Source organism: Lynx canadensis, chromosome D1 (assembly GCF_007474595.2).
Source record: "Lynx canadensis isolate LIC74 chromosome D1, mLynCan4.pri.v2, whole genome shotgun sequence".
NCBI lineage: Eukaryota > Metazoa > Chordata > Mammalia > Carnivora > Felidae > Lynx > Lynx canadensis.
This window is the reverse complement of record NC_044312.2, coordinates 108,714,762-108,742,192: the sequence shown is the minus strand read 5'-3', so window position 1 is coordinate 108,742,192 and position 27,431 is coordinate 108,714,762. Positions and strand designations below refer to the sequence as shown.

The following is a 27,431-nucleotide window of genomic DNA, read 5'->3' as shown; positions in this document are numbered from 1 at the left end:
GCGTGCGTGTGAGGGCTGCGCGGGGAGGGCCGGGCACGCAGCCAGATGCTTGCTCTGTAGCCCGGGCCCAGGGCCCCAGCCCAGCACACCTCCTCAGCACAGAGGCCTCAGGGGCCTGGGGCAGGGGCGGGGGCGGGGATCAGGGTTGGGGCTGGACAGAAACCCAGTGTGACAGATGCTCTGCCTTCTCTGGGCACAGGTCAGGGAGGCAATGTTCTTCGTTCTACCGGGAAAAAGAGAGAGCGGAAGAAGATTTAAACTCAGAAGTTCTCCTCAGAATTTACTTTTACTTCTCCAAAAGTTGTTTCCGTGTCTGATATCAAGTAGAAAAATCAAAAAGCCTTCTTGCGTTTTCGGAGCACGCCGCGTCCACGGCCGGTTCTCTCTGGATTCTGCGTGTACTTGAAGAAACAGCAGCTTTCCTCCCAGGAAGTTCAACTCAGAGTCAGGGTCCAGCTGCACGAGGCCTTGCCCGCCAGGCCTAGACCCCGCAGCCTCTTCTCCAGCTCGCTGCCTGCTTCCTCTACCTTTCCACACCTGGGCTCTTGTGGGACGGCCGCTCCTGGGCTCACGTGTCCGCGAGGCCGCATGACAGGGGACGATGGAGCACCGGGGCCTCAGATCCTGACCACCTGGGCGGCCGCACACGGACTCCGCCTCCCCTCCCCGTCCTCAGCCCGCTGCCTCCTGAGGAGGAGTCGGCCGAAGGTGCCCCCCACCTGCCCTTTGGTGAGGCGCCCGGGGTTCACACAGACACAACCGAGGACGTCCTGGGGAAAGGAGAGGGGCCGACGTGAGAAAGTTGGAATCATCTAACCGTCAGACCCCAGCGAGGGGTTTATAAAATGGAAAGGAAGGCCGAACCCATCTCAAGTCTGGTCTGTTAACTTATTATTGGAAAACCCTGAATTCCTTAGGAGCTTCTGAAACAGAATGAAGGAGGTGAACCGGCAGGGTAACAATCGGCTCCCAGACTTGGGGACAAATGTCTACCTCCTGAGGACGAAATGGCTCTGGGTTGGCCAGAGGGGTGCTGGTCGGGAGGATCCCCTGTGAGGGACCCACCACGGAGCAGGGCGGGGGGGGGGGGGCCAGGCCTCGGGTGGCATAGATGATAAAGAGACAAAGGGCTGAAATCCCCCTGGAGGTCACATCCGAATTCAGGGGCGGGGGCGGGCAAGTGCAAGTGTGAAACCTCTCCAGGTCACCCTGACATGGCCCCAGCTGACAGCCACTGTTTGAGGGGCTTCCTGCCCGCCCCTGGGACTCCCAGGCTGGGCCGACAGAGCACCATGCTCTGGGGCGCAGGCAAGCAGGGGGATGCCTTTTTCCTTACACGTTTTACTAACAGATTAGTTTACCACCTCTCCCAAACAAACGAGGCCACCGTCCCCAGCACGAAGAGCGAGGACCAGTGGTCTACAAGGGGAAGTCAAAGACCGGTTCTGGCATTTCTGGGAAAAAGCAGAGTCCAAACCCACCTTCACGAAGTATTTCAGCTCTGATGGGATAATGAAGACGTCTGGGGTGACAGGCAGCTGGGCGTAGGTGTAGAAATTCTCATAGTCAATGGCCATGTCTTCCTGGGGAGGGTAGAGCGGGTAGTAGCTACAGACACCGAGAGAAACAGTCAGTAGTGGCTGATCCGGGCCCCACCCTTCCCGCATGGCTTCCCTCTCTGCATCCATGCTTTCAGATTGTCCTTCCTGCTCCTCTGTGTTTGGGGGACAGAATGCGGGCTTGTCACGGCAGGGCAGAGTTCCCTGGGAGTGGCCCAAGGAAGGCGCTCCCAATCAAATCGGTCAGAGCCCTGGACCCCGGAGCACACTCTTCACGGTCAGTTATTACAGAGAGCCGGCTCACCTCCTCTGGGTCAGGATGTGCTTGAGGATTCGGCTGAGTCTGTCTGAAGTTCCAGAAGAACTGGGGAAGGAAGAGAAGCAAGAAACGGAATGCAGAGCCCTGTTTTTCAGCTTCTGTTTCTCTCTGGGGAGGACTCGAGGCTGTCATAAACTAGGGGGAAGCTACGCGGCCCGTGTGCGGTGACGGGAGGGTAGCTCTGGGGAAGTTCAAAGACCCACCCCCAAAGAGCTCGGTCTGTTCCCACCTGAGGAGGGGAGCCGGCCACCGGGCTGCGGAGGGAAAAGGCAGGCATCCCTGGTGGCGAGACCATAGCGGGCCGTTGGCTAGAACCGCAGCGTGCAAGAATGGGCCAGGGGCCCACCAGCAGGTGGGGGCGTGCAGTCGGGGTGACCCTCAACCACAGCCAGCAAGCGCACACCCATCTCGCCCAACACGCCAACTGCTTCACACTCCTTCCGGTGACGGGGGAACTGAACTGCCGGACCTACGCTCAGCAGGTGTGGCGGGGTCTGATTCTGCAGAACGACACCTGCTCTGGTAAGGGAGGCTGCCCGTTCATTCTCCCGGAGCAGGGACGCCCCCTCCTGCCTAGGTCACGAAGGTGGGAGGGGAAGGAAAGCAGGTGAACTTCTAGGATTATAAAGGAAGCACAAAGACGTGGTTCTTCGGGGTCTCCGACACTGCAGACGAACGTAGCAGAGACAAACGTATCCAGTTGCTGTCTTGGGGACAGAGAAACTCTAATGGCCAAAGGGTGTGGCACAAAGTGCTGCTCTAGGGACTTCCCAGGCAAGGCTGCCAAGCAGCCCCTCGATTCTCTGGTCTAGAAAGCCAGTGCCCTGCCTGCTGGCCCAGAACTGCTTCTCACCTACTGATCTCCTCGGCTCCCATGTGGAACAGCAGATCCGTGGACGTCAGGCCGAAGACCACTCCGTTCACGGAGAGGGTGCAGGGCTCAGACACGAACCGCACTCGCTAGATTGAAGGGGCAAGACGAGCATTTGTACGCCAAAGCTAGAAACTTCTTCCCCATGAAAGTGGGGCGTCTCCCAGGGCTGGGGAGACCACCGAAAGGGGGAGCAAACCAACAGAGAGTAAATCACATTCGCTTGTTAAAAAGAGAAGCCTAAGGGGCGCCTGGGTGGCTCAGTCGGTTAAGCGGCCGACTTCGGCTCAGGTCGTGATCTCGCGGTCCGTGAGTTCAGGCCCCGTGTCGGGCTCTGTGCTGACGGCTCAGAGCCTGGAGCCTGTTTCGGATTCTGTGTCTCCCTCTCTCTGACCCTCCCCCGTTCATGCTCTGTCTCTGTCTCAAAAATAAATAAATGTTAAAAAAAAAAAAAAAAAAAAGAGAGAAGCTTAAAATTCAGGCCCTATCCATGCCCCCAAAAGGTACCCCCCTCCCTCCGCTTAGGGGGAAGAGCTGGGTCCCCCGCAGCACATTGGATTCGGGCTGCCTGCTTCTCAGGGAAAGGATGCTGGTACCTTGATGTCTTCTCGAGGCAGATCGGAGTAGCTGAAGGGTGGCTGTGGGTACACGGACTCGTGGTGCACATCCCTCAGCGATGGGACAAAGACGAGGTGGGAGCCAGAGCTACTTTGTCAAAAAAAAAAAGCATCAGAAAAAAAAAAAAAAAGCATCAGAAGAGGGAGAAAAACGAGCGCAGTTGAGTTAGAACAGCTGGACGACAGACTGAAGATGTCGCAGCTTAATACGAGAGCCTACATCCAGGGAGGAACTTCAGAACTGAATTCTAGAAGAGGTGCTGTTTCCCATGGGACACTGAGCAAAAGACGACTGTTCTCATCTCTACCCTTCTACCTCAACGAGGCTCAGGTCACCCAGGACATGCTTCCTTCCGGGTGTTCCACTTTCTTCTGATGTTCTACTGGGGAAGGGATGGGACCGTTTGGTAGAAAAGGGGGAGAAGTTGGGATATAGAAAATCTAGAAAGACAAGGTTTAGACCAAAGAGTCAGAGCTGAACCCAAAGTTCTGCGTCTTCGCGCTACGCAAACAGATGCAGCTCACGGGCATTAGTCTCCCTGACCGGGGCTCTTTCCCGGGGAGAGGCCAGGCCTGCCGACCGCCTGCACACACGGCCTTCCCGTTCAGGGATCCAACTAGACCCTCCCGACAGAACGCTCGGTCTGAATTACGACGGAGACAGAAACACCTTCAGAGGGATGGGGAGGAACGCAGGTGGCCTCTCCCCGAGCCAGCCCCGTGCCTCTCGCGTGCGGAAGCGAAGCCCCAAGTTTTTCTCAGCAGCCCGTGTTGCCAAAATGACAGGAATATTTAACAGCAACAGCAAAAGCAACGATTCCCCGACGGAGGCAGAAGGGGGGAATCTCTAGGGGACAACACGTAATCGAAGAAAAACCCTGAACTCTGGGACCCAACTGTTTATCCTCCTCAGCCACACAAAAGAGGAAAGGGGGAAAAAAAATCCTGTTTCCCTGGTTCCCTCAGCGGTGCTTGGCAGTGGGGCCTATTACAAACCACACAGGCGCAAAGTGCCACTTTGGGGGCATGTTCAAGACTCACCAACAGCTCTCCCTGCCAGCTCCCTCTCTTGCTTAAAACGTGTGGCCTTCCCAGATACAGGTACAGGGATAAAGGCATTGGTGATTGTGGTCACATCTGTCACTTGTTTGTCATACCTGCTCAGAGTGTGAACTGAGACTTTTGCAACAGAGAATAAGGATCTTGAGACCACAGATACTTTGCATGCTATGGTCCCTCTGACATGGAAAAGTGCACTATCATTTCCCAAGGCCCGGCGGGGGGACCCGAATGGGACTCGCCGTGCTCCGGACCCCACGGGCTCACTCTGTGGTGGACACGAGAGGCGGCTGTGCAGCTGGCCCCTCTGTTTCAGCGAAGGTTCTGGAAGAGCAACGGTTAAGGAGAAAACAGCCCTCCCGCTCATGGTTATGAAGTGGCTGTAGGGGGAGGGATCCGAAAGAAAATTCCAACTATGCTGAGCATTGCACAGCCCTCAGGCATCATGGTGGGAGGGTCCCCGCGGCCGCTCCCTCTGCGGCTCAGCTCTCTGTGGAGGGGGTGCTTCCTCAATAGTTCTGGCTTTTACTGATAAATCAGCTTTGTGCTCCGTTTCTGAATTCTCAGGAATAAAAATAAATTCCCCTAACGAGGAGACGCTGACCACTTATATACAGTTAGGGGAAGGGGGGGCGGCTCTCCCTGCCCTGAGGCGCACACTGGCCACAGATGAAAGTGCCTGGCGGCGCTGGGTGTTCACCCCACAGTGACAATGCCCCATTTGTTCTTTGTTTGTCCCACTGCTGTCACCACCACACGGGGCGAGGAACCAAAAACAGAACCCGATGTCACAGGGACAGCACCCAGCCCACTGGGCACTGCTATGCAGGTCCCTGCCCATCCCCAGGGGACCCGAAATAAGGGGACACCGGCCCTGCTCCCGGATGCCGGGAGGGGGCAGGGGGGTGATCTCAGAGGAGGAGCACTGGGCGCTCTCCAGCTCTGATGAACCCGGCCAGGGTCACAACAACGTGGGAGGCAAGAGGGCAGGCACTGTATGGTCTTCCTTTGTGGAAGGGAGGGGGGGAAGGGGAGACCCAGTCGCATGCAGGCTGTCACTGGCACGACTCAAGTCCCCTGGCAGGTAAGTTAGAGGGTGTCTTCCCCCATCCCCGAGGCCTACCACACTGGCCGTGCTGCCCATACAAGAAGGTAGCATCACGACTAATCGACTCTGGGATCAGTTCTCACGGCGGATGGGCGGAAGATTATACATCTTGTTTTGAGAACCACCTTTGTTACAGACTCGTTTTTAAAAGCTTAGCCTCAGGAATGTGTATTTTTTATGAGCTCAGCTACAGGCGAGCAAATCCCTGGAGGAGAAGATCCATCACCTACCCCAATTCCTTTCAAACCCTGGCACTGGAAGGGCAGGGACAGGAAGTGAGGAGGTCAGCTTCCTGATTAACTTCCTACATGCAGCTTTAGACTCTTCCTGGAACAGTGCCCTTTCTCTCAAATTAGAACCGCTCATCTCTTTCATCGCCACTGTGACCTCTCACCGTCCCTTCCCCTTGGTCTACGGCGAGGATCCAAGGTCCCACCCTCTTGGGAGTTTCTACCACGGTTTCCTGGCCGTCAGCAGTGCCCCTCGAAACCCAGGGAAGCTCTGACGCCGGGGAAGGACTTGGGCTCACCCCAAAACAATCACTCGCGCAGCAAGATGTTTGGGGCCCCTGGGGATTTTGTTGGGTAACTCATCAAACACTTCTCAGAATCAGCTGGGAAGATTCCCATGGAATGAGCTTATACAAAGGCGAGCGAGAAAAAGGAAGGAAGTAAAAGAACAAGCAAGGGAAGAGCGAAAGTCTATGAAGCGTTTTCCTGTCAAGTGTGTTTATCTTTGTGTTTGACAGAGATGCCTCTTAACCTGGCGTCGGTGCACTTGAGGGTCAAGAGTTGGATCCGATCTCTGTAGTTCAAAAGGATGAAGGGGGTAGGGGCTACCATTGCTTTCCATCAGTTTCAGCTTCCTACTGGGAAGCCCTGGAGAAACTAGGCAGCTTAAGGTTCTGTCCAACATTCTGAATTCTGACCTTCGTGTCCCTTCAATAATTGTCCGTAGACACTGCTTGAAGACATCTTCAAATGGACTTGTCAGCAGACAGTTCTGCAAGAGAAGAAGGGACACCGATCTAGAGGGTAGGCGTTGGCCTTTATTCACCTGCCTAACACGTTAGTGACCTCAGGGGCCAGCTGTTGAGCGAGGAGCTGGAGGGGATACAAAGACGAAAGAGACGCGTCTCTGTCCTCAAGGAGCGGAGTCTACCAGGGGGCAGGAGAGGAGATGGGGGAGGAATTCCAAATCCCCTGGAATGTAAGCTGAGAGAAAGACTAAAAGGAAGAGCGTCTCAAAATCCTTTCTGTGGAAGGTACAATATCCAGAGAGAAGGGTAGGAGGCACCAACTCTCGGCCGAGAGATGCCCTGGGAAGGGCCACTTGTGTTTTATGCACCAAGGGACAGCATGGTGTGGGGCAAGGAGCTGAGGGCAGCAGCCTGGTGGGGCGCTTTTGCACGTGCGGCTCCGCGACCCACGGACACCTGCATCCGAGCTAGTGCCCTGCGCCTCCGCATGCAGTGTCCCAAGGGGACACCAGGACTCACAGCTTTGTATTTCCCTCCCCCAGCTTCCAAATGGCCTTGTGTGCTGGGGAAGTGAAGCCTTCAAATTCCGTATCTTTATAAAAATGCCCCGCTACAATGTTTTTCTGTTTAGCCACAGGGATTAATTTAGGTTTGTTACAGATGCAGCGTAAACTCCGAAATCTGGAAGTAACAGCGAGGGCTCAACTGAACGCAAGAATCCGGCACTTGCCCATCCCAGCCCCGGCCACTTACCTCAACCTGCTCATGCTTAGCATCCAGGAAAGGTCCCAACTGCAACAGGCCCAAGGGGAGAGAAACAAAGGTGTCAGAACCACACAGTGTCTGTGAGCACCTTCACATACCCTCCTAGTGGTTCTCTGCCCAGGATCTATCTGTCCCTCTGGGCTGCGCGTGGAGCCCGGGACAGGTAGCAGATGGGGTGGGGGTGCCCAGCTGTGACCCTGGATGGACAGGGGCTGCCTCCTACCAACACTGGGCCTTTTCCCAAAGTCTCTTCCCCAGTTTTCCCATTGGCACCCCCCCCCCCCCGCCCAACGAAGCTGTCCCAGGAGGGTTTCCTACCAGGATGCAGACATCTGGCCGGTCGCGGTTGATGATGGCAATTAGATCGAGCAGGGGGTCATACGTGATGCTGTCGGAGGTCGTGTATGGCCCGCAGGCCACCAGGACCACGTTTTGCTCAAAATCTAAGACAGAAAGGATCATGAGGTGTTGATTAGAAGAAAACGGAACGGTGGCAGAAAGGACGATTAGGGAAAAAACCGCCCCAGGATTCAATTAATTGAGAGTCTCCCTAGGTGTACAATTCTGGGAATCCAAGAATAAGACCTCATTCCCAGCCTCAAAGAATATTCCATCAGCTGCTAGAGACGGGGAAGTACGCGAATAGCCAGAGCATGACAGGCGGTTTGCTAGCAGCACACGTGAGCGATGGGAGGAAGCAATCGGGAGAGACGTGATCAAGGTAAGGTCTGCTAATGCGCTGCCTCCCTTTTTTATTGGGGTAAAAAAAGCACAACATAGGGGCGTCTGGGTGGCTCAGTCGGTTAAGCGTCCGACTTCAGCTCAGGTCCTGATCTTACGGTTCGTGAGTTCGAGCCCCGCATCGGGCTCTGTGCTGACAGCTAGGAGCCTGGAGCCTGCTTCAGATTCTGTGTCTCCCTCTCTCTTGGCTCCTCCCCCGCTCATGCTCTGTCTCTCTCTCTCTTTCAAAAGTAAATAAAAAAATTAAAAAAAAAAAAAGCACAGCATAAAACTTACCATATTAACCATTTTTAAGTGTACGTGTCAGTGCCATTAAAAGAATCCAGAATGTCGGGCAACCATCGCTGCCATTCATTCCCAGAACTCTGTTCATCTTGTCAAACTGAAACTCTGTTCCCATTAAACACTAACTCCTCCTCCCCTGCCCCCATTCTCCTGCCCATGATTTTGGCCGTTCTAAGTATCTCATGTAAGTGGAACCACCCAATATTTATCTTTTGGTGACTGGCTTATTTTGCTTTGCTTATGCTTGTAAGTAGGATTTTCCGGGAGCCAGGGCAAGCAGTCTCCTGGAGAGCGTGCGGTTTGAGTGTGTTTGGTGTGAGGGAACATCTGGTGGTCCCGTGTGGCTGCCGAACGCGGTCCACGGAGGAGTCCAGATGGGCCGGGTGTGAGGCTCGGAATGGGATTCCCGCGTGAGCGGCACAGAGGCGTGGCGTTTGGCCACCTGTCGCACACTGCCCTTTTCCCCACAGCATCGGCTTTCCTTTGGGAGAGCCAGCCCTCTCCTCCGTAAAGCAGTCTGGGGGCTGCAAATTAAGTGTACTGTCGTCCCCTGGCCCGGAGACAGACGTCTGACCAGTTCAAGCCATCCACGCTCTTCTCCCTGGTTCTGGAATCTTGAGGTGAACTATCCAAGAACAGAAAAAAGGGTGGAGCTGACCTATTCCAGCCAGAGGTAACCGGGCGGCATAGTTGGGGAATACCTGCTAGCCGGATACCTCGAGCTAGCTGCGCTAGCTAGCTGCTTCTCTTACCTGTGGGCTAGCTGGATTTCCCCTAACAAATTCTCTTTTTAAGTCCGAACCAGTTTCTGTGGCTCTCACTGACAAAACCCGAAGATCCCTGCCTTCTCAACGGGTTTTAGCTTCCTATGGCTGTTGGGACAATGATCACAAACTTAGTGGCTTAAAGACAACACAGGTTTATTATCACGGGTCTGGAGGTCAGAAGTCCTAAAATCAGTGTTGGCAGGGCTGTGTTCCTTCTGGAGGCTCCAGGTGAGAAACTGTTTCCTTGACTTTTCCAGCTCCTAGAAGCTGCCTGGCATTCCTCGGTTCATGAACCTTGCTCTACCTTCGAAGCCGGTAGCCTACCATTTCTATCTCTGACTCAGATCATTCTCCTCCCCCCCCCCCCTCACAAAGACCCTTGTGATTGCACTGGGCCCACCTATGCAGTCCAGGCTAACCCCCCCACTCGGGATTCTTAAATTAAGCATACCTGCAACGTCCCTTCTGCCATATAGAGTAACATATTCACACGTTGCAGGGACCGGGGCGGGGGGGGCCATTACTGGTCTACCAGAGCAGGAACCCCATGAAATGAGATGGACAGTTCAGGGAGAAGAGTAAGTTTCATGCAACGATAGGGCAGAGGACAAAGTTAAATTTGGTTCTGAGGAGCCTACAGGAGATGTAAACCCTGGAGTAAATACCAAGTGCCAGCTGGATGAGGCCCTGAGTTACTCTGTCTCCACGAGTGCCCGGCTCAACACCTTGGTCAAAAATGTTTCTTAATAACCTATTCAACCGCTTCCAGAGGCTTCCCTGGCATACAGCGAGGCTCCAGGCATCTCATGTCAATTTCGCTTCACCCCCTGAAGTGGACCTAATATCACCAGACTACTCGTGTTGCCAGAAACACCTATCTTCTGATACAATGAGCAATGTCACAAACTCCTAAACTGCATTCCTGATTCTAGGTCATCTCCAAGAATGACCTCATCACTATCAATGTGCACAGGGGGTTGACAATACCCTGGCGTCAGCCATCTCATTGTGAGTCCTCAATAGTCTTCTGCTTTGCTTTCAAAAATGCTTTGAATTATTTTGAGGCAGTCTGTTAACACTTCTTTTTGTCCCTTCCCCTCTAGATTAGTTATCAAATGACTCTGGGCTTCCTTAGAAATTTGTCTACTTTTTTCAATTTTAAAATTTTATTTAAATCCAAGTTAGTTAACATACAGTGTAATAATTATTTCAGGAGAATTTAGTGATTTATCACTTACACATAGCACCCCAGTGCCCACCCCAAGTGCCCTCCTTAATGCCCATCCCCCCACCCAGCACCCCTGCAGCAACCCTCAGTTTGTTCTCTGTATTTAAGAGTCTCTTGTGGTTTGCCTCCCTCTGTTTATATTTTTCCTTCCCTTCCTCTATGTTTTGTTTCTTAAATTTGTCTAATTTTTAAATAAACTTGCTATTTTGGAATAACTTTAGAAACATAGGAAAGTTGTAAAGACAGCACCAAGCTCCTGTATATATACCTTTCCCCCAGCGTCCCGTAATGTCGTAATGCCCCCAGCGTCCTGATTATGGTGCATTTGTCAAAACGTAGCAATTAAGGCTGGCTCGTTACTCTTAGCTTCTGAATTTATTTGGGTATTACTAGCTTTTCCACTAATGTCCCTTTTCTCTTCCCGGATCCCATCCAGGATAACACAGTGCATTCAAAGAAATTCTTTTATATAAACTATTCCTATTTTCCCTCTCATAAAGTAACTTCCAGATACAAATGGCATGCCTCTTGTAGCCAGAACCCAGGTGGCAACGCCCACTGGGCTCGGACCCCGGCCTTCCACAAAGCGCCTGTGAAGCCACCAATCTGCTGTCACCCCTAGCCTCCGCCAGGGTGCGCCCAGGCAGCTTCTGCAGTTTTCTCAGGGCCTGAGGAACCTCGTCCACCATATTCACTGTTAGCAAAACAACGTTTGGACCCAGACTTACCTTCATCCTCTTTGGGGGGCTGATAAAATGGAAGCGGCACACCCTTAAAGACAGGAGAAAAGCTAAATTGAGGCCTTACCCCAGGCACCATCTTTGGTTAAAAAAAGGGGTGGCCCCTGACCGGCATGGGAGGGGGGTGGGCAAATAGCATTTGCAGGTGGGAGGGAGGGTGGTGGGGGAGGGCTGAGATGCATAAGAAAGCAGCCTCAGTCTTGCTCCTTGGAGCTAAAAGCTCACAGATCTGATGATACCTGCCATTCTTCTATATGGCTCAGAGTGACCAAGAAATCCACGTAATGGGAGGTCACGGCTAATCTCATAATATAACTCAAGACAGGTGCTTAAAGTACCGGTTCCCTCGGCCAGGACCGGACAGCAGGGAATCTGAGGCTTCTGCTTGCACTATGTGAAAATCAGTGGAGGATTATCACCTAGAGCAGGGATAGGTAAACTTGGGCCTATGGGTGCAGTCTGGCTACTTCCTGTGTTTATAAATCAAGTTTCACTGGCACAGAGCCACACTCATTGGCTTATGGGGGGTCCATGGCACTTTTATGCCACAGCGGCACAACTGAGTCATTGTGACAGAGACCGTATGTCCTGTAAATTAGCCTGAAATAATTACTCTCGGGCCCTTTACAGAAATGGTTTGCTGACCCCTGGCCTAGAGGCAGCTTCCCATTTTATAGAGAATTGGGAAGCAAACAGATAGGCTCTCAAAAGGGATGAGTTTCCAGGACAGTCAGAACTGCATGTACTGTGCCGGCAGCAAAGCGGGGCGGGGGGAGGGGGTGGGGAGGGGTTGGGGGTTGGGCAACTGCCGGGGTACCTCGTAGAGTTTGGTGGCAATAAGTTTTCCACCCGTGGTGTTGATTCCTTCCAGAATGACAACCTGAAGGACAAGAAGCAGAACGGGAGATAAATGACAAGTCAGCAATACACTATTTTGATACAGTTAAAAATTATTAAGTATCGGGGCACTTGACTGGCTCAGTGGGTAGACCATGCGACTCTTGACCCTGGGGTTGTGAGTTTGAGTCCCACGTTGGGTAGTTTACTTAAAAAAAAAAAAAAAATTAGGTACTAAGTCCAGCTATCTCATTTTGTAGTTGTAAACGTGGGGGTATTTTTTTAGAAAACAAATTAAAGGGGCTGGGGAGCCTGGGTGGCTTAGTCGGTTAAGTGTCTGACTCTTGGGTTTTGACTCAGGTCATGATCTCACAGTTCGTGATCTCACGGTTCGTAACAGTGTAGAATCTGCTTGGGATTCTCTCTTGCCCCGCCACCTCCCCACGCCCCTTCCCTGCTTGTGCTCACTCACTCTTGCTCTCTCTCTCTCTCTCCCTCCCTCTCAAAATAAATAAAAAATTTAAAAAAGAAAAAAGAAAACAAAGGGGTTGTATTAGTAATAATTATGCTCTATACGGATGACCTAATTTTTTGTAATGATCCTATGAGGTAAGAATTATTATTCCTATTTTAGAGATGAAGACACTCTGGCTTCAAGAGGATAAGGAATGTGGCCAGAATGACACATCTTGTGGGGTGGAGCTGGACCCCGGCAACAGATCCCAGAGCCGAGGTCAGAGCACTGGGGGAAAGCTGGAATCCCCATGAGCCTGGGCTCTAGCTACACCCCCCACCGCCACAGGTTGAAAGTGACAGGCAGCCGGTGACAGAACGCTCGTCCCCAGAGCTGCAGCCCGCTACACGTACTACGGGGTGAACAGCCCTCGCGCATCCCATCTCACCTGTCCGGGAAACAGAGAGTATTCTTTGAGCTCAGATAAATCCACGGGAATTTGAGCCCCTGAGGAGTGTTCCCGGTCTCCCTCAAGAATCACGGATTTGCTGTTCAGCTTCCCGTTGGTATCACAGCCAATCTGGCCCAGCAGAGTGACAGGCTCCTACCGAAGGTGTAACAAAAGAATGACAGTCTTTGGGACAGGAGCTCAAAACCTGAGGTCAACAGAATAAGTCACGAAGCAAATCCCAAACGGCAAATATTTTTTGGCGGGGCATCATATTGACGAGAATCTCCGCTGCCTCTCACGGCAGAAGAACGAACACTCAGATGGCATTTGGTCTGTCTGCACCCCCCCCCACCCCCATGCTTGAGCCCCTCTAAGTGGCCACCTAAGCTTGAGCATCTCAAGTAAAGGGAAACTTGCACCCCAAGGCAGCCCACTGCATCTCTGGAGAGTTCGACTATTAACAGTAGCTCAGGTCTATCGAGCTCATGAACATCGGGCACTGTTCTACAGGCTTACGTGTATTAACCTGTCTAATTTTCACAATTGTGAAACTGTGGATACTGTTATTGTACTCACTTTACAAATGAGAAAAATCAGCCCAACAGGTTACATAATTTAATCAAGGTCAAAGAGTGGGTAAAGTCTGGTTTGAAGTTTGGCTCCAGAGCCATATCCTTAACCACATACCATATTGTCTCTTAACAGGAAGTTCTTCTCTGAATTGAGCTGAAATTTCTCTCCCCGGGGCTTCCTCTATCCTGTTCCCACTCCTGGGGGCCGACTGAGGAAGTCTAATCTTTTCCCAAACTTCCTTCTATGACATGGTTTTGCATATCTTCCCCAACTGGTCAATCTTCTCCGAATGCAAACAATGACAGAAATACCATAAGGAATGTTCTAGAACACATTTCCCCTTAGATTAAAAAATGTTTTAGAGAGAAAGCACTGATCCATATGCCAGATGATATCACCATTCAAGATACTACTGGCAACAGTTGGTTCCTAAGGACAGAGACCAGATTAGGAGAGACTAGGAGTCACCGCTTCTAGACTCCCTATCCTTGCCGTTGTCCTCATATCCTGATAACTGAATGCTTCTATTTGTAGGAAATCTCCAGGGGGCACCTGCCTTACCACTAAAAGGAAAAGGCCTCAGTCTTTGCTTGAGCACAAGACCCTAACCAAGTGCACAGAAAATGACCGTCTCTGGTCACAAAACCCGACAGTTCTCGTAGGTCTTTCTTCAGAAGGATCCATTTTATCAAATTCGACCAAGACGGATGTTCTAACTAGAATGTAGACAAGACGTAAAAAAGGACGCAAGAAGGATGCCTGTTCCCCATCAGTTAAAAAGTACAACAGTAACTGGGAGGAACTGGTAGAACAATTCTTACTTGAGCTGGGACCAGAACGGAAGTAAAAGCCTCAATCTGGTAATGTTCCTTAAGTTCGCTGCCGAGTTCTTCTATCTTGCAGGTCAGAACTGAAATCCCAGAGGGGAAAAAGTATCGCGTTTAGGACGTTCCACTTGCCAAGGGGAGAAAATACCGCACGCTGTAAGATATTAAAGTCAGCCAGAAGCAGGAGGGCGTCCAGGACGTCTTTCTAAAGCCTAACGAATCTCTCGAAATCTGGTTGCTGAAGTGGCCTTCCATTTGGCCACATATCGTGTGGCAGAATCCCTGAGAGTCAGCACGGATCCCCACAACCCAGTCTTCCTTTTATTTTGGTCATCAGTGAGGTTTAGGGGAAGTCAAGCCCAACCTGGAGCGTCTTCCATTCTTTACAAGGAAGAAGCCGTGAGTGTCTTTGACCTCACTTGGGCTTTTTTGACATAGTTCAAGTGGTTGTCACTGGGAAATGGTTGCGTGCTTTTTCTTTAGCACTTTTCTTTAGGGAGGCAAAGTGACTTGGGAGAATTACTGAGAGCATCCCCTCCACTCATGTCCCTCCACTAACAGGGGCATCTGGAGGACACCTACCGACTTCTGTATTCAAAGGCAACCTTGGGACTTGTTCTACCAGCCTTGCTAAAGTTTTGTTACTTTATACCTTTCCAGGTGGTTTTATAGCTTCTGGAACTTCTTTCTTAACAAAAATTTTTTAATGTTTTATTTATTTTCGAGACAGAGAGAGAGACAGAGACAGGGAGGGAGAGTGTGAGTGGGGGAGGGGCAGAGAGAGAGGGAGACAGAATCCAGGCTCCAGGCTCTCAGGTGTCACCACAGAGCCTGATGCGGGGCTTGAACCCACGAACCATGAGATCATGACCTGAGCCAAAGCTGGGCGCTCAACGACTGAGCCACCCAGACACCGCTCCAGAATTTCAAAGGGAAAAACAATCACCTTCTCGAATATCTGGAAGCTTCTGAAACATTGATTTGTAGCTCCCGGTTAGTGCCTCTGGACACCCCAAGACCTTCAGGCTGATATTGCCAGCCCCTCCTCTTCCAGACCAAGACCCTCCCTGTGCTGAGCCAAAGGAGGTAACCACTTCTCCGCGGTTACTTCTCGCGTTGTACTTCTGAGAGGGAGCAGCACTGATCGGAAGCAAAACAGGTAAATATTACTATACTCGTATCTAAAGAGAGAGGGGAATACAATGAGGTCACCTTGGGGATTGGACAAACGTCAAGCTGGCCTCACATTTTCTAAATCTAATCAGCTTAATGGGGTCGGACATACCCGGACCTTTAAGGAATTCCAGGAATGAGGGTAAGTTTAGAGACAGAGACAGATTTTAAAGGGTTTTCTCCTGGCTTCAAATGAAACAAAGCGAGACCAAACCAAACCAAACGCTGAACTGATTAAGAAGCAAGTTTCAAGTATCACTTTCCTTGGTTTCTTACGATTTTTTTTTAGCACTTATTAAAATACCATTAGAGCCTGGCTGTGGATAAGCCCAAAGTTGCTGTGCACATCTAATACCTCACGATGTAGTTTAAGGTAGACACCCCAATAAAACACAGTTAAAAGGAATTAATCAACTTTCCCCAGTGTCTACGGAGGTGGAGATGTAATGAATTCAGTCAGTTGGTGAACAAATATTCCCATTCTTCAAGGCTCAACTGACAAGTTCTCATATTTCCTCTCACTGACTGGTAAACAAAAACACACAAATACTGCTGAACAGCTTGGATGACAGTGAGGCCCTCTAATCCTCTGGTCGTGCACACAGCTCACAGAGAGGTCTATTTCAAACCGTCTTCATTTAATGCGCCGAGACTCTGCAGGGGCCAGTTTTATGTGGGTGACGTTGCAACTGGTGCTATGAGTCCCTCTTTGGACAGACAGGCTACAGAAAATGAGCTCAATTAATCACCTCGCTCTCCAGGGCCGCCTCTGCTTAAATAATTTAGAGGTTACTTTCATAAATTACCAAACCAGTCTCTGACGTCAGCTTTATTAGCGTGCATTAAAAAATGCCTAGGCGGTGCATCGCCGACTTTTCCAAGCTCCTCCCAGAGCAACTCTGTGGGACAGCCATGACCACCGGCCCTTTAACGCCATGACATTTTGAGCGACTGCTTATTTAGAGATTATAACCGCCGTGACAGTGCTGGTTCAGCTCATGAGAACCATGTCTATACAGCAAGTTTCAAAGATGCCCTTGGAAGTCTAGAAAGCTCATGTCCGAAACCTGAGAGCAGGAGTGGACCAAGCTGGCGTTAACTGTCCATCAGAGTTCAAGGACTGCTCATCTGGAATGATTGCGATCACCTCCTTTCTCAAGAGAAGGAGCTGGGAAATCTTAAGCTCTGCTGAATCTGGAAGACGTGATCCGAAGCACAGGTGGTGGCCGATGGCAGTCAGTATTTCCCTAAACGGTTAACGTGACTGCTTCTTAGCCTCATCCTGATGTGGCAACACCAAAACCTTTCTCCGACTCGGCAGGGCCCTCACCTATGGGATTCTCCAATAGAAGACATGTCATTTACGGATTTCAAAAAAAATCACATGTGATCTTTGTGGATTTATGTGCAGAGGTGGCAGTGGGGATAAAAATGCCAATTAAGTCCGTGTAGAGTCACATCGACAAGCAACCTCTCAGAAACTAGTTGTAACCTGAGAGAGGAACAATAAACGGGTTACACAACATTATGAACGCAGAGACGTGCTTTTCTTTTTAAAAACTAAATACTTTAGCTTAAGAGAAGGAGAAGAAACCCAACAACAAATGAACTAACAGAGGCAGGTGGAAACCTATTTGTCTCGACTGGCAAGACTCCTAAGACTCCAGGACTTCTGAATAGATAGGTTGTTTTCCACAGAAGATATCAGTTCCTGATCTAGGAAATGAGCCCCAGAAAAGTGGGTGGAAAGTGAGTTTCCTTAACTACTGGAAGACACGGTAATTTTCCACACAGGAAGAGAAGGCAGGGAGGGCAGGGAGAAACAAGGCTCTCCGGCCAGGCACCGCGGAGGTACATGTCCACCTGCACCTTGTAGGGTCACTCTGTAGAGTCAGCCACGCGATAACCAGAGAAAGGGGAGGGCAGGCCTGCTGTCTAGCAGCTGGATTCATTCTGATCCATACCTTGGAGAGAAACTCGACGGCGAGAGAAGCTGATGGGGGCTCCGAGTAGACACAGTCCTTTTGGTGAGGGGGGTTTCTGGGGTGGCGATAGCTCGCTTCTGAGAACCCTAGGAACAAAACAGAAGACAGAATCCCAGTCACTGTAGATGCAAGTTGCTAACCGAGTGTATACAGCCCCTTAGGAAGAGAAGCATGGTGCCCAAATGTAGGGCACGAGGTAGGACTGGGTTGGTTCTGTTCTTAAGGCCCCATCTCCAAGCATAAGCCCACATAGAAATCTGTAGCGGCTGTGACCAAGAGCCATCAGAATCCTGTCCCCATTTTGAAGGCAATAATGAAAAAGTACCAACATTTCCCAGAAAAAGACTGCCAAGCAGGCAATCTGTCCTGTCAAATTGTTCACGTGGTCGCTCTCTTCCCCCACCTCTTTGCTTTAGTACAGCTGCTGAGTTTTGCGACGCGTACGGTTTTGACCTGTGCGGCCACGGTTTCCTCAGAAGGGATGGGACCACGTTACTACTCATTTTGGCAAAGTCCCCCGCACGTTTTCAAAATCAGAGATAGGAACAACTCCAGGCGGATAACACGGTTGAGCTCATAGTTGGAGACTATTTAGCAAACACCTCATTGACGGTCACTTCTGTTTTCTGGTTTTTTTCTCATCAACCAAGAATCCAAAGATACGCCCAGGAAGGAGGATGAAACCCACAGCTCAGAGATTCATCGCTCCCCAAAGTCTAGGACAGACGACTGTGACAGAGCAAAGACAAAACCCTTGCTGGGACCACGACCAGGAGGCCAGCTGGCCTGCGGTGGATTCCCTGCCCTTGGGCTCCTCCTGGCTGTGTACAGAAGTTATGCCACTACGGCTATCTGCTGGGGATGACTGGGGACAGAACACAAGAGTACGGACTCAAGACCGTCATTAAGTAGCTGGAATGGAAATTAGATTTTCAAAAGACCCTTATGCTACCACTCTTATACAATAACCATTTTCTTTTCACCCCTCTGCTTCCTGCCCACGGCTGGAGACTGCTGCGGCCCAGCCCACAATAACCATTTTTAAAAGATGTTTATTTTATTTTTTAAACAGAGAGCATGAGCAGGGGAGGGGCAGAGAGAGAGGGAGACACAGAATCTGAAGCAGGCTCCAGGCTCTACAGTGACAGCAGAGAGCCCGACGTGGGGCTCAAATCCACAAACGGTGAGGTCGTGACCTGAGCTGAAGCCAGATGCTCAACTAACTGAGCCACCCAGGTGCCCCTACAATAACTCTTTTTTAATAGTATTTTAATATTTTTCCAGTTAAAAAAATATAAATTCTAATATTTAATCTTAGTTTAAATACAAATCTTGGGGCGCCTGGGTGGCGCAGTCAGTTAAGCGTCCGACTTCAGCCAGGTCACGATCTCGCGGTCCGTGAGTTCGAGCCCCGCATCGGGCTCTGGGCTGATGGCTCAGAGCCTGGAGCCTGTTTCAGATTCTGTGTCTCCCTCTCTCTCTGCCCCTCCCCCGTTCATGCTCTGTCTGTCTCAAAAATAAACGTTAAAAAAAATTTTTTTTTAAATAAATACAAATATTAATTTGAATATTACATATACTGCTTTTTTTGCACTATATTAATTATGAGCAGTTCCCCACATTATCAAAAACTTTGTCCTTTTTAGTAGCTGTGCTAATTAAATTGCTACGTAATAATTTACATAACTACTTCTCTGCTGCTGGATGTCTGGGATGCTTGTAGTTTTGGGTGATTATAAATAATGCTGAGATGCCCACCTTTACACAGACAGCGTCTCCCATAATTTGGATTATTTCCTTAGGGGACAGTCTGACTAGGGATAGTTACTGGACCAAAGGATGGATAAGATTTTATGGTTTTGCTATACATTCTCAAACTATTTTCTTAAACGACCCTGGTAATACACAGGGGCTGTCCAACTCTGGGGCCAAGGTGGTGTGGCAGTATTTCAAGAGAAAGACAGTCTGTCTCCCAGGACGCGGCAAGAGGAGGTTACTCTGGGAGACAACGCAGTCTCACGGTGCTCGTCCTCAGCCCTCGCAGTGAAAGCTGATTGTGTCAATAAACCAACTCCAGTCATGCTTCTTGGGGATGCGCTCTGACCAAGCTCATGAGGTCTATCAACACTACAGGCCAGTATTCATTCACAGCGAGGACAAGTGACTGAGGGTACCATATTCCCATAAGCCGGGGTGAGCACATGCTCACGCCACACAGAAACCCAAGTTACGGCCAAGGATGCCAGTTTACTAACTTGCTAGAAATATAACGCTGGCGGCCTGGGAACTTCAAATCCTTGGGCTAACACATTCTCCCCTGTCAGGCAGGACATGAGGAAAGCCAGACTATAACCACTGGATTTACAGTGAGCCTGGAGGCAGAGTCGCTGTCAACTGCACAAGGCAAATAATGATGATAAACCAAGGCCACTGGAACATTCACCCCCTATAGCACAGGTACACCTGCCTCTGAGACCCGACAAGGGCCTGGCAACCTCACTGTGGCACCGTTCGTGTGGGAAAGACCGACGTTCGGCACCATGACTATTTTGTCAGGAGGCCACTGATGTGTGGCCTAACAACGATCAAGCAGTTTCTGTGTGCCAGCTCCTGTTCTGAGTATTTTACGTTCCTCTAGCTCAGCCCACACGGCGTCTCCCCTGAGCTTCAGATACATTTCATATTGTTTGCTCATTTCAGTCCGACTCACTCAACTCTGATTCCCTGGTCACCAAGTGTGATGCATAACTGAGCCTCCTAGATGTCTCTGTAGCAGGAACGGGTGTCCTCGGTAGGATGTCCCCGTGGCTGGGAGGGTACATACTTCCACATTAAGTCAAGTGAATTTGCATCTGATCTCTGCGTCAGTCTACTGAGAGCTGGGTTACCACGAGTCAGTCCCCAAGAACGTGATCAGCTCCGGACATACAGACAGATCAGATAAATTCTGGAGCTGTGAAACTGTCCGTCAGATCGACACGTGACAGCCCCGCTGGGTCCCACAATTCTGGCTGATCCTACGCAGGCAGCCAAGGCAACCGTGCTCATCCAGAAGAGCTGTCCTTCAACAACTACCAATGTGCCAGGCTCTGGGCAAACAGCAGCGAACAAAGGAACGTCTCTGCAGGGAGCTTCCGTTCTAAGGGAGGCAGGCAGACTAAAACAAAGAAGTAAATATAGAACAGGTCTCATGGCAATGGGTTCCACAGAGAAGAATAGAGCAAGAGAAGAAAACGGGGGAGGGAAAGAGGAGGGGGCTTTGCTCTCGCAGGCAGAGCTGTTCCCTCAGGCAGGGGGCATATGAGATGGACACGTGTGATGTGTCTCAAGACCACCAGAGTGGGGAGGAGGGCGGGAAGACAAGGGAGTGGGGCCAACTCCGGACAGACGCTCACACACCTTCTGAACGTTATCAGGGACGATGGCAGAGCCAGGGGAGAGCCGAGAGCAGGAAAAACCTAGTCCGACTTGCATCCGAAAGGGGCACGGAGCACCGACTGTTGTGTGAACTGCTTGGAGGCGGACAGAGTGAAAGAAGCCAGGACGGGAAGCCATCCCACTCACTCAGGAGACGCCCGTGCTGCAGGCCTGGTGGTGACAGGTCCTGGTGGACAGGGCTCGGAGAGGACCCGGATTCTGGAAGGAGGGCCAACGGGACTGGTGGAGGAGTTGGATGTGGGGTGTGAGAGAGAAGGAAGACTGGGGGAGGTCTCCAGGGTTCCTGGCCCGAACGAACGCAAGAGCGGAGGTACCTTTTAGTAAGGTGTGGGCTCCCGGACAAGCCCATCTCTAGGGGGACAGTCAAGTGCTGATTTCAGATCTCTTCAATTTTAGGCTAAGGGAAGTCGCAGGAGGCTCACATAGTATGTGGTGTGTGCCTGTTTTGTGTCAGCACCTCCACGGGGCACGTTTTTAGCTTTCTTGCTCGCCACAGGCACACCTGAGCCACTCACCTTCCTTCTTACAGGGTAACTTGCTTTGAAACATTAAGGCTTGCTCTGTGCTTATGAATTTCTACACATTTTAAGCTTCTTGAGGGCAGAGCCCAGCCATGCTCGTTTCATTCACCACTGTTCACCCGGGGTCTCGTACAGTGCCTGGCACTCAGCAGCTGCTCAGTAAATAAACAAAAGCACCCCGATCGTATAGCTGAGGAAACCGCAGCTCAGATAAAACAACTCACCCCAGGTCACCTAGGTCTTTTGACTCAGGCTTGGAGGGCAACACTATTCCACTTATCCTATCCTGCCTCTTACGCTGGGATCCAACGCCAGAACTGCATTATTCCATTGTAAGACTTCTGCCTGATACAACACTGTGTAACTTTTACAGAGAGTAATTATGGAGAAACTGTATTTGTAAACATTTTATGATATGCTACCTGAAAAAAAAAAAAAAAAAAAAAGCAGGGTAGCTTCATGGTCACGAGGACTGCTGTTATGTAAGCGCATCTATGCCCGTGATGGGAAAGTCAGACGTGGCAGGAACCGTATACGTGGTTCATCCTCTCCCTTAGAACTTCAAATGTTGCGATAATGTTTTAATGTTTCTAGAATAAAGACAAAAAAAAAATGCTACTTGTAGAAAGCATTTCTAAACACTATACTCACCTTAGAGGGTGTGGTGTAAGAGTTCAAGAGGGTCTCTTCTTCTTCCTCCACTTCAATTCTAAAAAAAGTGTTTAAGGAAAACAACCAAAATCTAAGGCGATGGTTGATTAGATAAGAAATCTAAATAGTAGGTACTTAAAAAAATTTTTTTTTAATTTTAGAGAGACAGCCAGTGGAGGAGAGGGGCAGAGGGAGAGAGAGAGAGAAAATCCCAAACTGGTTCCGTGCTCAATGCAGAGCCTGATGCGGCGTTTGATCCCACAACCCTGGGATCATAACCTGAGCCACGTAAGAGTCGGATGCTCAACCAACTGAGCCGCCCAGGCGCCCCAGTATGTACTTTTTATTATTTGTTTTTATTTTATTAAGTTTATTCATTTATTATTTTTGAGAGAGAGAGAGGGAGCACGTGCACACATATACACAAGTCGGGGAGGGGCAAAGAGAGAGAGAGGCAGACACAGAACCCGATGCAGGGCTCGAACCCACAAACCAACAAACCGCGAGATCATGACCCGAGCTGAAGTCGCATCCTCAACTGACTGGGCCCCCCAGGTGCCCCTACTGTTTGTTTTAAAATTACACAAATTATGAAACACAGCATGTGGCTTGATGCAAAGACCTTGGGCAGAAAAGGATACAGTTCTTGTATGGAAACAATGTCTCTAGCTCCTGCATGCCCACCATCCCCGGAGGCTCTGTGCGAGGCTTTGGGCAATCTTTTGCTCAGACACTGAGGAATAAAAGATAATGAATATATATTATTGTGTAGTCAAGTAACAGAGAAAGTGTTTTTCACAGCCGTGAAGTAGGCGTTCAAAACGTAATCACATATATCTAAAATTCCTCAAGGAATTAAGAGGATGCATGATAGACTAAAAAGGAACAGTTATCCCGTGACTATTTGTTTCTAAGAATTAATTCTAATAACAAAACCAATGGTTTGAAGACCTACCACTCGACATACAGTTTTAGATGATTTATACCCACTCTCGTGTAATTCTTACAATAACCGTAAAAAATATGGGTGATTAGAACCACTAACAGAAGAGGAAACGGAGGCCCAGAAACACGTTCTATAGTTTGCCCAAGTGCACATCGGGACAGAATCCAGACCTGATTATACAGCCTGTGCTTCTCAATACATCCCAACGCCTTCCCTCAAGAGCAAAAATAGAGAATTTCAGGATTAGTTTCCTTACATTTTGTTCTTACCTCATGCTCAAAAGAGCTCAGGATCTCTGAGGTCAGGCGGACGTTACGTATGCTGGTGCAGAAGGCTATAAGCTCAGTGGCCATTTTCTCTTCATTCTGTCCATACAGAATGCACAGCTCTACCACTGTAGGAAGGAAAACTGGATGAGTAAGAACTCAGTTCATTGCTTGCAGCCTTCCCCTTGAAAAGTGAAAATAATCCTCTATTTATTCAATCAATATGTATTCAGCACCCACTAGGGCCAGGCACTGTTCCAGGCATGAGACTACAGCAGTGAACAAAACAGAAGAATCCTGGTCTCCACGAAGTTTACTATTGGAGACAGAAAACAAATAAGTAAAAATCTGTAGGATGTTAGACGGTTACGTGTGCTGTGTAGAAAAATAAAGCCGGGGAAGGGATCAGGGGTTGGTATTTTTCAACACAACGATTAGAGCAGGCTTCAGTGAGTGAAGACCGGAAGTGAGGCGTGCAGTATTCAGGGAAAGAGCTTTCAAGCAAAGATCCCGAGGTAGAAGCAAGACCAGCAAGGCCGCTATGGCTGGAACATAGGGAGGAAGGAGACAGAAGATGAGCCGAAGGGTCAAGAAGGTGCAGATTGCCGGCCACTGTAATTACCCTGGTTAACACTCTGAGTAACTTGGAAAATCACTAGAGAGTCTGGACAGAACAGGATCACTCTGGATGCTGTGTTAAGCATAGACTAAAGGGGACAAGGGCAGATTCAGAAGGACCAATTAAGATAATCATGGCAGGGTACCTGGGTGGCTCAGCTGGTTAAGCGTCTGACTCTTTTTTTTTTTTTTAATTTTTTTTTCAACGTTTATTTATTTTTGGGACAGAGAGAGACAGAGCATGAACGGGGGAGGGGCAGAGAGAGAGGGAGACACAGAATCGGAAACAGGCTCCAGGCTCCGAGCCATCAGCCCAGAGCCCGACGCGGGGCTCGAACTCCCGGACCGCGAGATCGTGACCTGGCTGAAGTCGGACGCTTAACCGACTGCGCCACCCAGGCGCCCCTAAGCGTCTGACTCTTGATTTAGGCTCAGGTCACCATCTCACGGTCATGAGATCGAGCCCCACACGTGGCTGTGCGAAGAGCGTGGAGCCTGCTGAAGACTCATTCTGTCTGTCTCTCTCAAAAAAAGAGAGAGGGACAGAGAGACAGAGAGAGAGAATTATGGCAAAATGCAGGTGAGAGGTGATGGTGGCTGGGATCGAGGTGGTGGCAGCGGAGGTGGGGAAGAAGTGGTTGGGCTCTAGATGGGAAGCATCCTGAGCGTAAGGCCAGTGGGACTCGCTGATGTGAAGCAAAAAAGAAGTCAAGGATGAGGCTGTTTTCAGCCTGAGCCCCTGGAAGGGTGAGGAAGACAGCAGAGGAAGTACCGTGAGGACATACAGGAGCTTGGCTTTTAGACACATGGAGTTTGACATGCCAATTAAATATCCAGCTGGCAGTAGTACGGACCAGCCTGCAGTTCTGCAAGAGGTCTGGGCTAAGATGTACACCTGGGAATCACGAGCAACACATGGGATGAAAAACCACGAGACCGGCTGAGATGACTAAGGAAGGGGCTCGTCTGGGGCTCAGGATGAGCTGAGAAGTGGTGACAACCAAGGTAAGAAAACAACCAGGTGTAGTGTCTGAGAAGCGAAGAGAAAAACGTGTTTCAAAGAGGACACGACCGTCAAATGCTGCTAATTTGAGACGAGGACTGAAAATTCACCCGACTTTAGCTAGGTGAAGGTCACTGGTGACCTTGAGAGGAACAGTTTCAGCAAAGTGCTGGGGATGAAAAAGCTTCCTGAAATGGGCTGAGGGAGGAAAAAAATGAAGACAGCAAATATAGACAACCCTTTCGAGGAGGTTTGGTGTAATTGGGGAGGAGAGAATTGGAATGGGGGGGGCGGTCAATAGAATTTTTTTTTTTTTTAATTTTTTTTTTCAAAGTTTTTATTTATTTTTTTTGGGAAAGAGAGAGACAGAGCATGAACGAGGGAGGGGCAGAGAGAGAGGGAGACACAGAATCGGAAATAGGCTCCAGGCTGTGAGCCATCAGCTCAGAGCCCGACGCGGGGCTCGAACTCACGGAACGCGAGATCGTGACAGGGCTGAAGTCGGACGCCCAACCGACTGCGCCGCCCAGGCGCCCCTAGAATGTTTTAAAAGAGGAGCAAGGGGAGCCTGAGTGGCTCAGTCAGTAGAGCATCGGACTCTTGTTTTCCGCTGAGGTCATATCTTGTGGCTCATGAGTTTTGAGCCTCGCATCAAGCTCTGTGCTGACAGTGTAGACAGAGTCTGCTTGGGATTCTACCTCCCTTGCTCTCTTCCCCTCCCCTGCTCACACACTCTCTCTCAAAACAAATAAATAAACATTAAAAAAAAAAGGGGGGGAGCGAGAACCACATTTCTACGCTATTAGGGGAAAAAGCTCTCAGAGCGAGAAAAAGGGAAAATATAAAGAGTTTAGAATTACTGGGGTGATGTTCTTAAGGTGAGAAAGAATGGGATTTAGGACTCAAGTGGAGGGTCTGGATTTTGCTAGGAATATGGAGAATTTATTCATTATAATAGTTCGGAAGGAGAGGTAGGTGGGAAGAAGGAACGGTGGTAACTTATGGAAGTTTTCCAATTCTATTTCCTTGGTGAAACAAGTTCATCAGCTTTTGAGTGGGACTGAAAGATGTCAAAGGAGGAGAAGGTGGCAAACAGTCATCCAGGACACGCAGAGGGGAACAGATCAGGGAAATATGGTCTGACCGGCAATGTTAGAGTCCCAGTGAGGTTAGTGATTATGAATTCAAAGCCTAGCGTGCCAACGTCACTACCAAAGTAGTTCTGGGAAATGGAAGCAACAGGAATTTTGGAAAAGAACGCACTGGGCATACGAACGTGGACTATTCTGGTATCTCACGTTAAGTTAACATGTTTGCATCCTGGTTTTATGTATTGAAAACTGCTCCTGGCCCAGAGCCTGACCAGTAACAGGGAGCACTGGACCGGAGGAGAGGGGACTGGGGTTCAGGGACCAGCTCAGGCTGTTTCTCCCTCTGTAAACAGCTGACAAGCTCCCCACAGTTCCTACCAAAGCTCAAATTCAATTCTGGAAACCCACCTCAAGGGAGGCATATTAGCACAGACCACCAGCGGCTTTGATGGGAAACAACGGATCAGCAGAAATTTAAAGAGGAGGCTGGAAAGGGAGGAGCCAGGAATAAAAAGCCATATTGCAAACCCCTCCCCTCCCCCCCCCCCCATCTCTTGCTCTGTTATGGAGGCTTAAATAATTTCCCAGCTCTTGCCACCGGGCCTAGTCTGAACCTGGCATGTCCTAAGTGCACCCTTCCGAAACTGCGTTGATTTAAAGTGGTGCTTCGTATTTTTATTTTTGGGTTGGGATCCAAGAGCACGCTGCAAACATTTCAAAGTCCCCACATCCCGAATCTCAACACCTGGATTCACTCTTCACCTCCCAACGACCAAGAGGTCCGATCTAGGGGAGGTGGGGCTTGGAAGCGGTCCCCCTCTGGGTTCTACGTGATCGGGAACACGGAGCGCGAGCGCGGACCTCCGCTGGGGTCCGGGGCGGAGGCGAGGGACTCACATTTCTCAGCCAGAGCCTCATCGCAATCCACGTCAAAGATCTGCAACTCCTCCACCAGGCGCTGGGCCGACACGCTCATGGTGACCCAGGGGGCGGCCGGGGGTCCGGCCCACCGAGCTCGGACCGGAGTCTAAGGAACCCGCGGCGTGGAGATCGAGGGGCAGGACGAGCTTCCCCTGATTCTTTCACCCTTCGGGAGACCGAGACGGAAGGGGGCCAAACAGCCCGAGCCCTCAGGCGGTCAGAAGGTCCCAGGCGTCAGTCACGGAGGTGCGCCTTATTTTAATTGGGAGAAGCGCCAAACACCCGAAGGGAAGAAGCAGAAATCTCGTTAACTCGCTCTTCTGGAGAGAACGTCCTGCTTCCTAAAAGCTACGGCGGAGCATCTCGAGGACTGGAGCAAAACCGAGCAATCAAGGAAAACCCGCCAAATGGTGTGCGCGGAGCGCGCATGCACGAGGCCCGGTTCAACCCCACCCCTTCCCCTCTGCTTCCTTCTTCACCTTCCCAGGCGCCGCGCGCGCTCGCGCGTCTGAGGGCGCGTGCGCACAAACGCCAACGCGCCTGCCCGCGCGCTCGCGTCCGACCCTGTGGCGGCTGCGCGCTTGCCTCTCGTAAGGCGCGAAAGCTGGGCTCCGGCGCGCGGTGTCCTTGACTCCCCG

General features: G+C 50.4%; 1 protein-coding gene across 2 annotated transcripts; it reads right to left on the bottom strand.

Moving 5' to 3' along the window:
- Window positions 1-267: 267 nt before the first annotated feature.
- Window positions 268-27,274, bottom strand: POLA2 (DNA polymerase alpha 2, accessory subunit). 2 transcript variants are annotated; one of them, XM_030332719.1, is made up of 18 exons: window positions 26,770-27,274; window positions 23,164-23,288; window positions 22,590-22,681; window positions 21,949-22,006; window positions 17,318-17,424; window positions 15,127-15,320; window positions 14,175-14,263; window positions 12,778-12,933; window positions 11,856-11,918; window positions 11,027-11,069; window positions 7,596-7,720; window positions 7,266-7,304; window positions 6,462-6,535; window positions 3,346-3,454; window positions 2,732-2,838; window positions 1,864-1,923; window positions 1,482-1,608; window positions 268-770 (listed from the first exon to the last, which is right to left on the bottom strand). In XM_030332719.1, the coding sequence occupies exons 1-18, from the start codon at window positions 26,846-26,848 to the stop codon at window positions 618-620; spliced, it is 1,800 nt and encodes a 599-aa protein (XP_030188579.1). In that variant the 5' UTR covers window positions 26,849-27,274; the 3' UTR covers window positions 268-617. The 2 variants fall into 2 exon arrangements, with proteins under 2 accessions (XP_030188579.1, XP_030188580.1); XM_030332720.1 differs by having other exon boundaries at window positions 683-770; window positions 1,482-1,583.
- Between the last annotated feature and the right edge of the window lie 157 nt (window positions 27,275-27,431).

What these genes read in the sequence shown, in the direction of transcription:
- POLA2 (XM_030332719.1), bottom strand. Translation starts at nt 26,848, where the DNA reads ATGAGCGTGTCGGCCCAGCGCCTGGTGGAGGAGTTGCAGATCTTTGAC. An exon ending in TGCCTCGAGAAGACATCAAG is followed by an intron (nt 2,839 to 3,345) that starts GTACCAGCATCC and finishes CCTTCAATCTAG; the next exon opens with CGAGTGCGGTTCGTGTCTGA. An exon ending in GGAGCCGAGGAGATCAGTAG is followed by an intron (nt 1,924 to 2,731) that starts GTGAGAAGCAGT and finishes TTCCTTCCCCAG; the next exon opens with TTCTTCTGGAACTTCAGACA.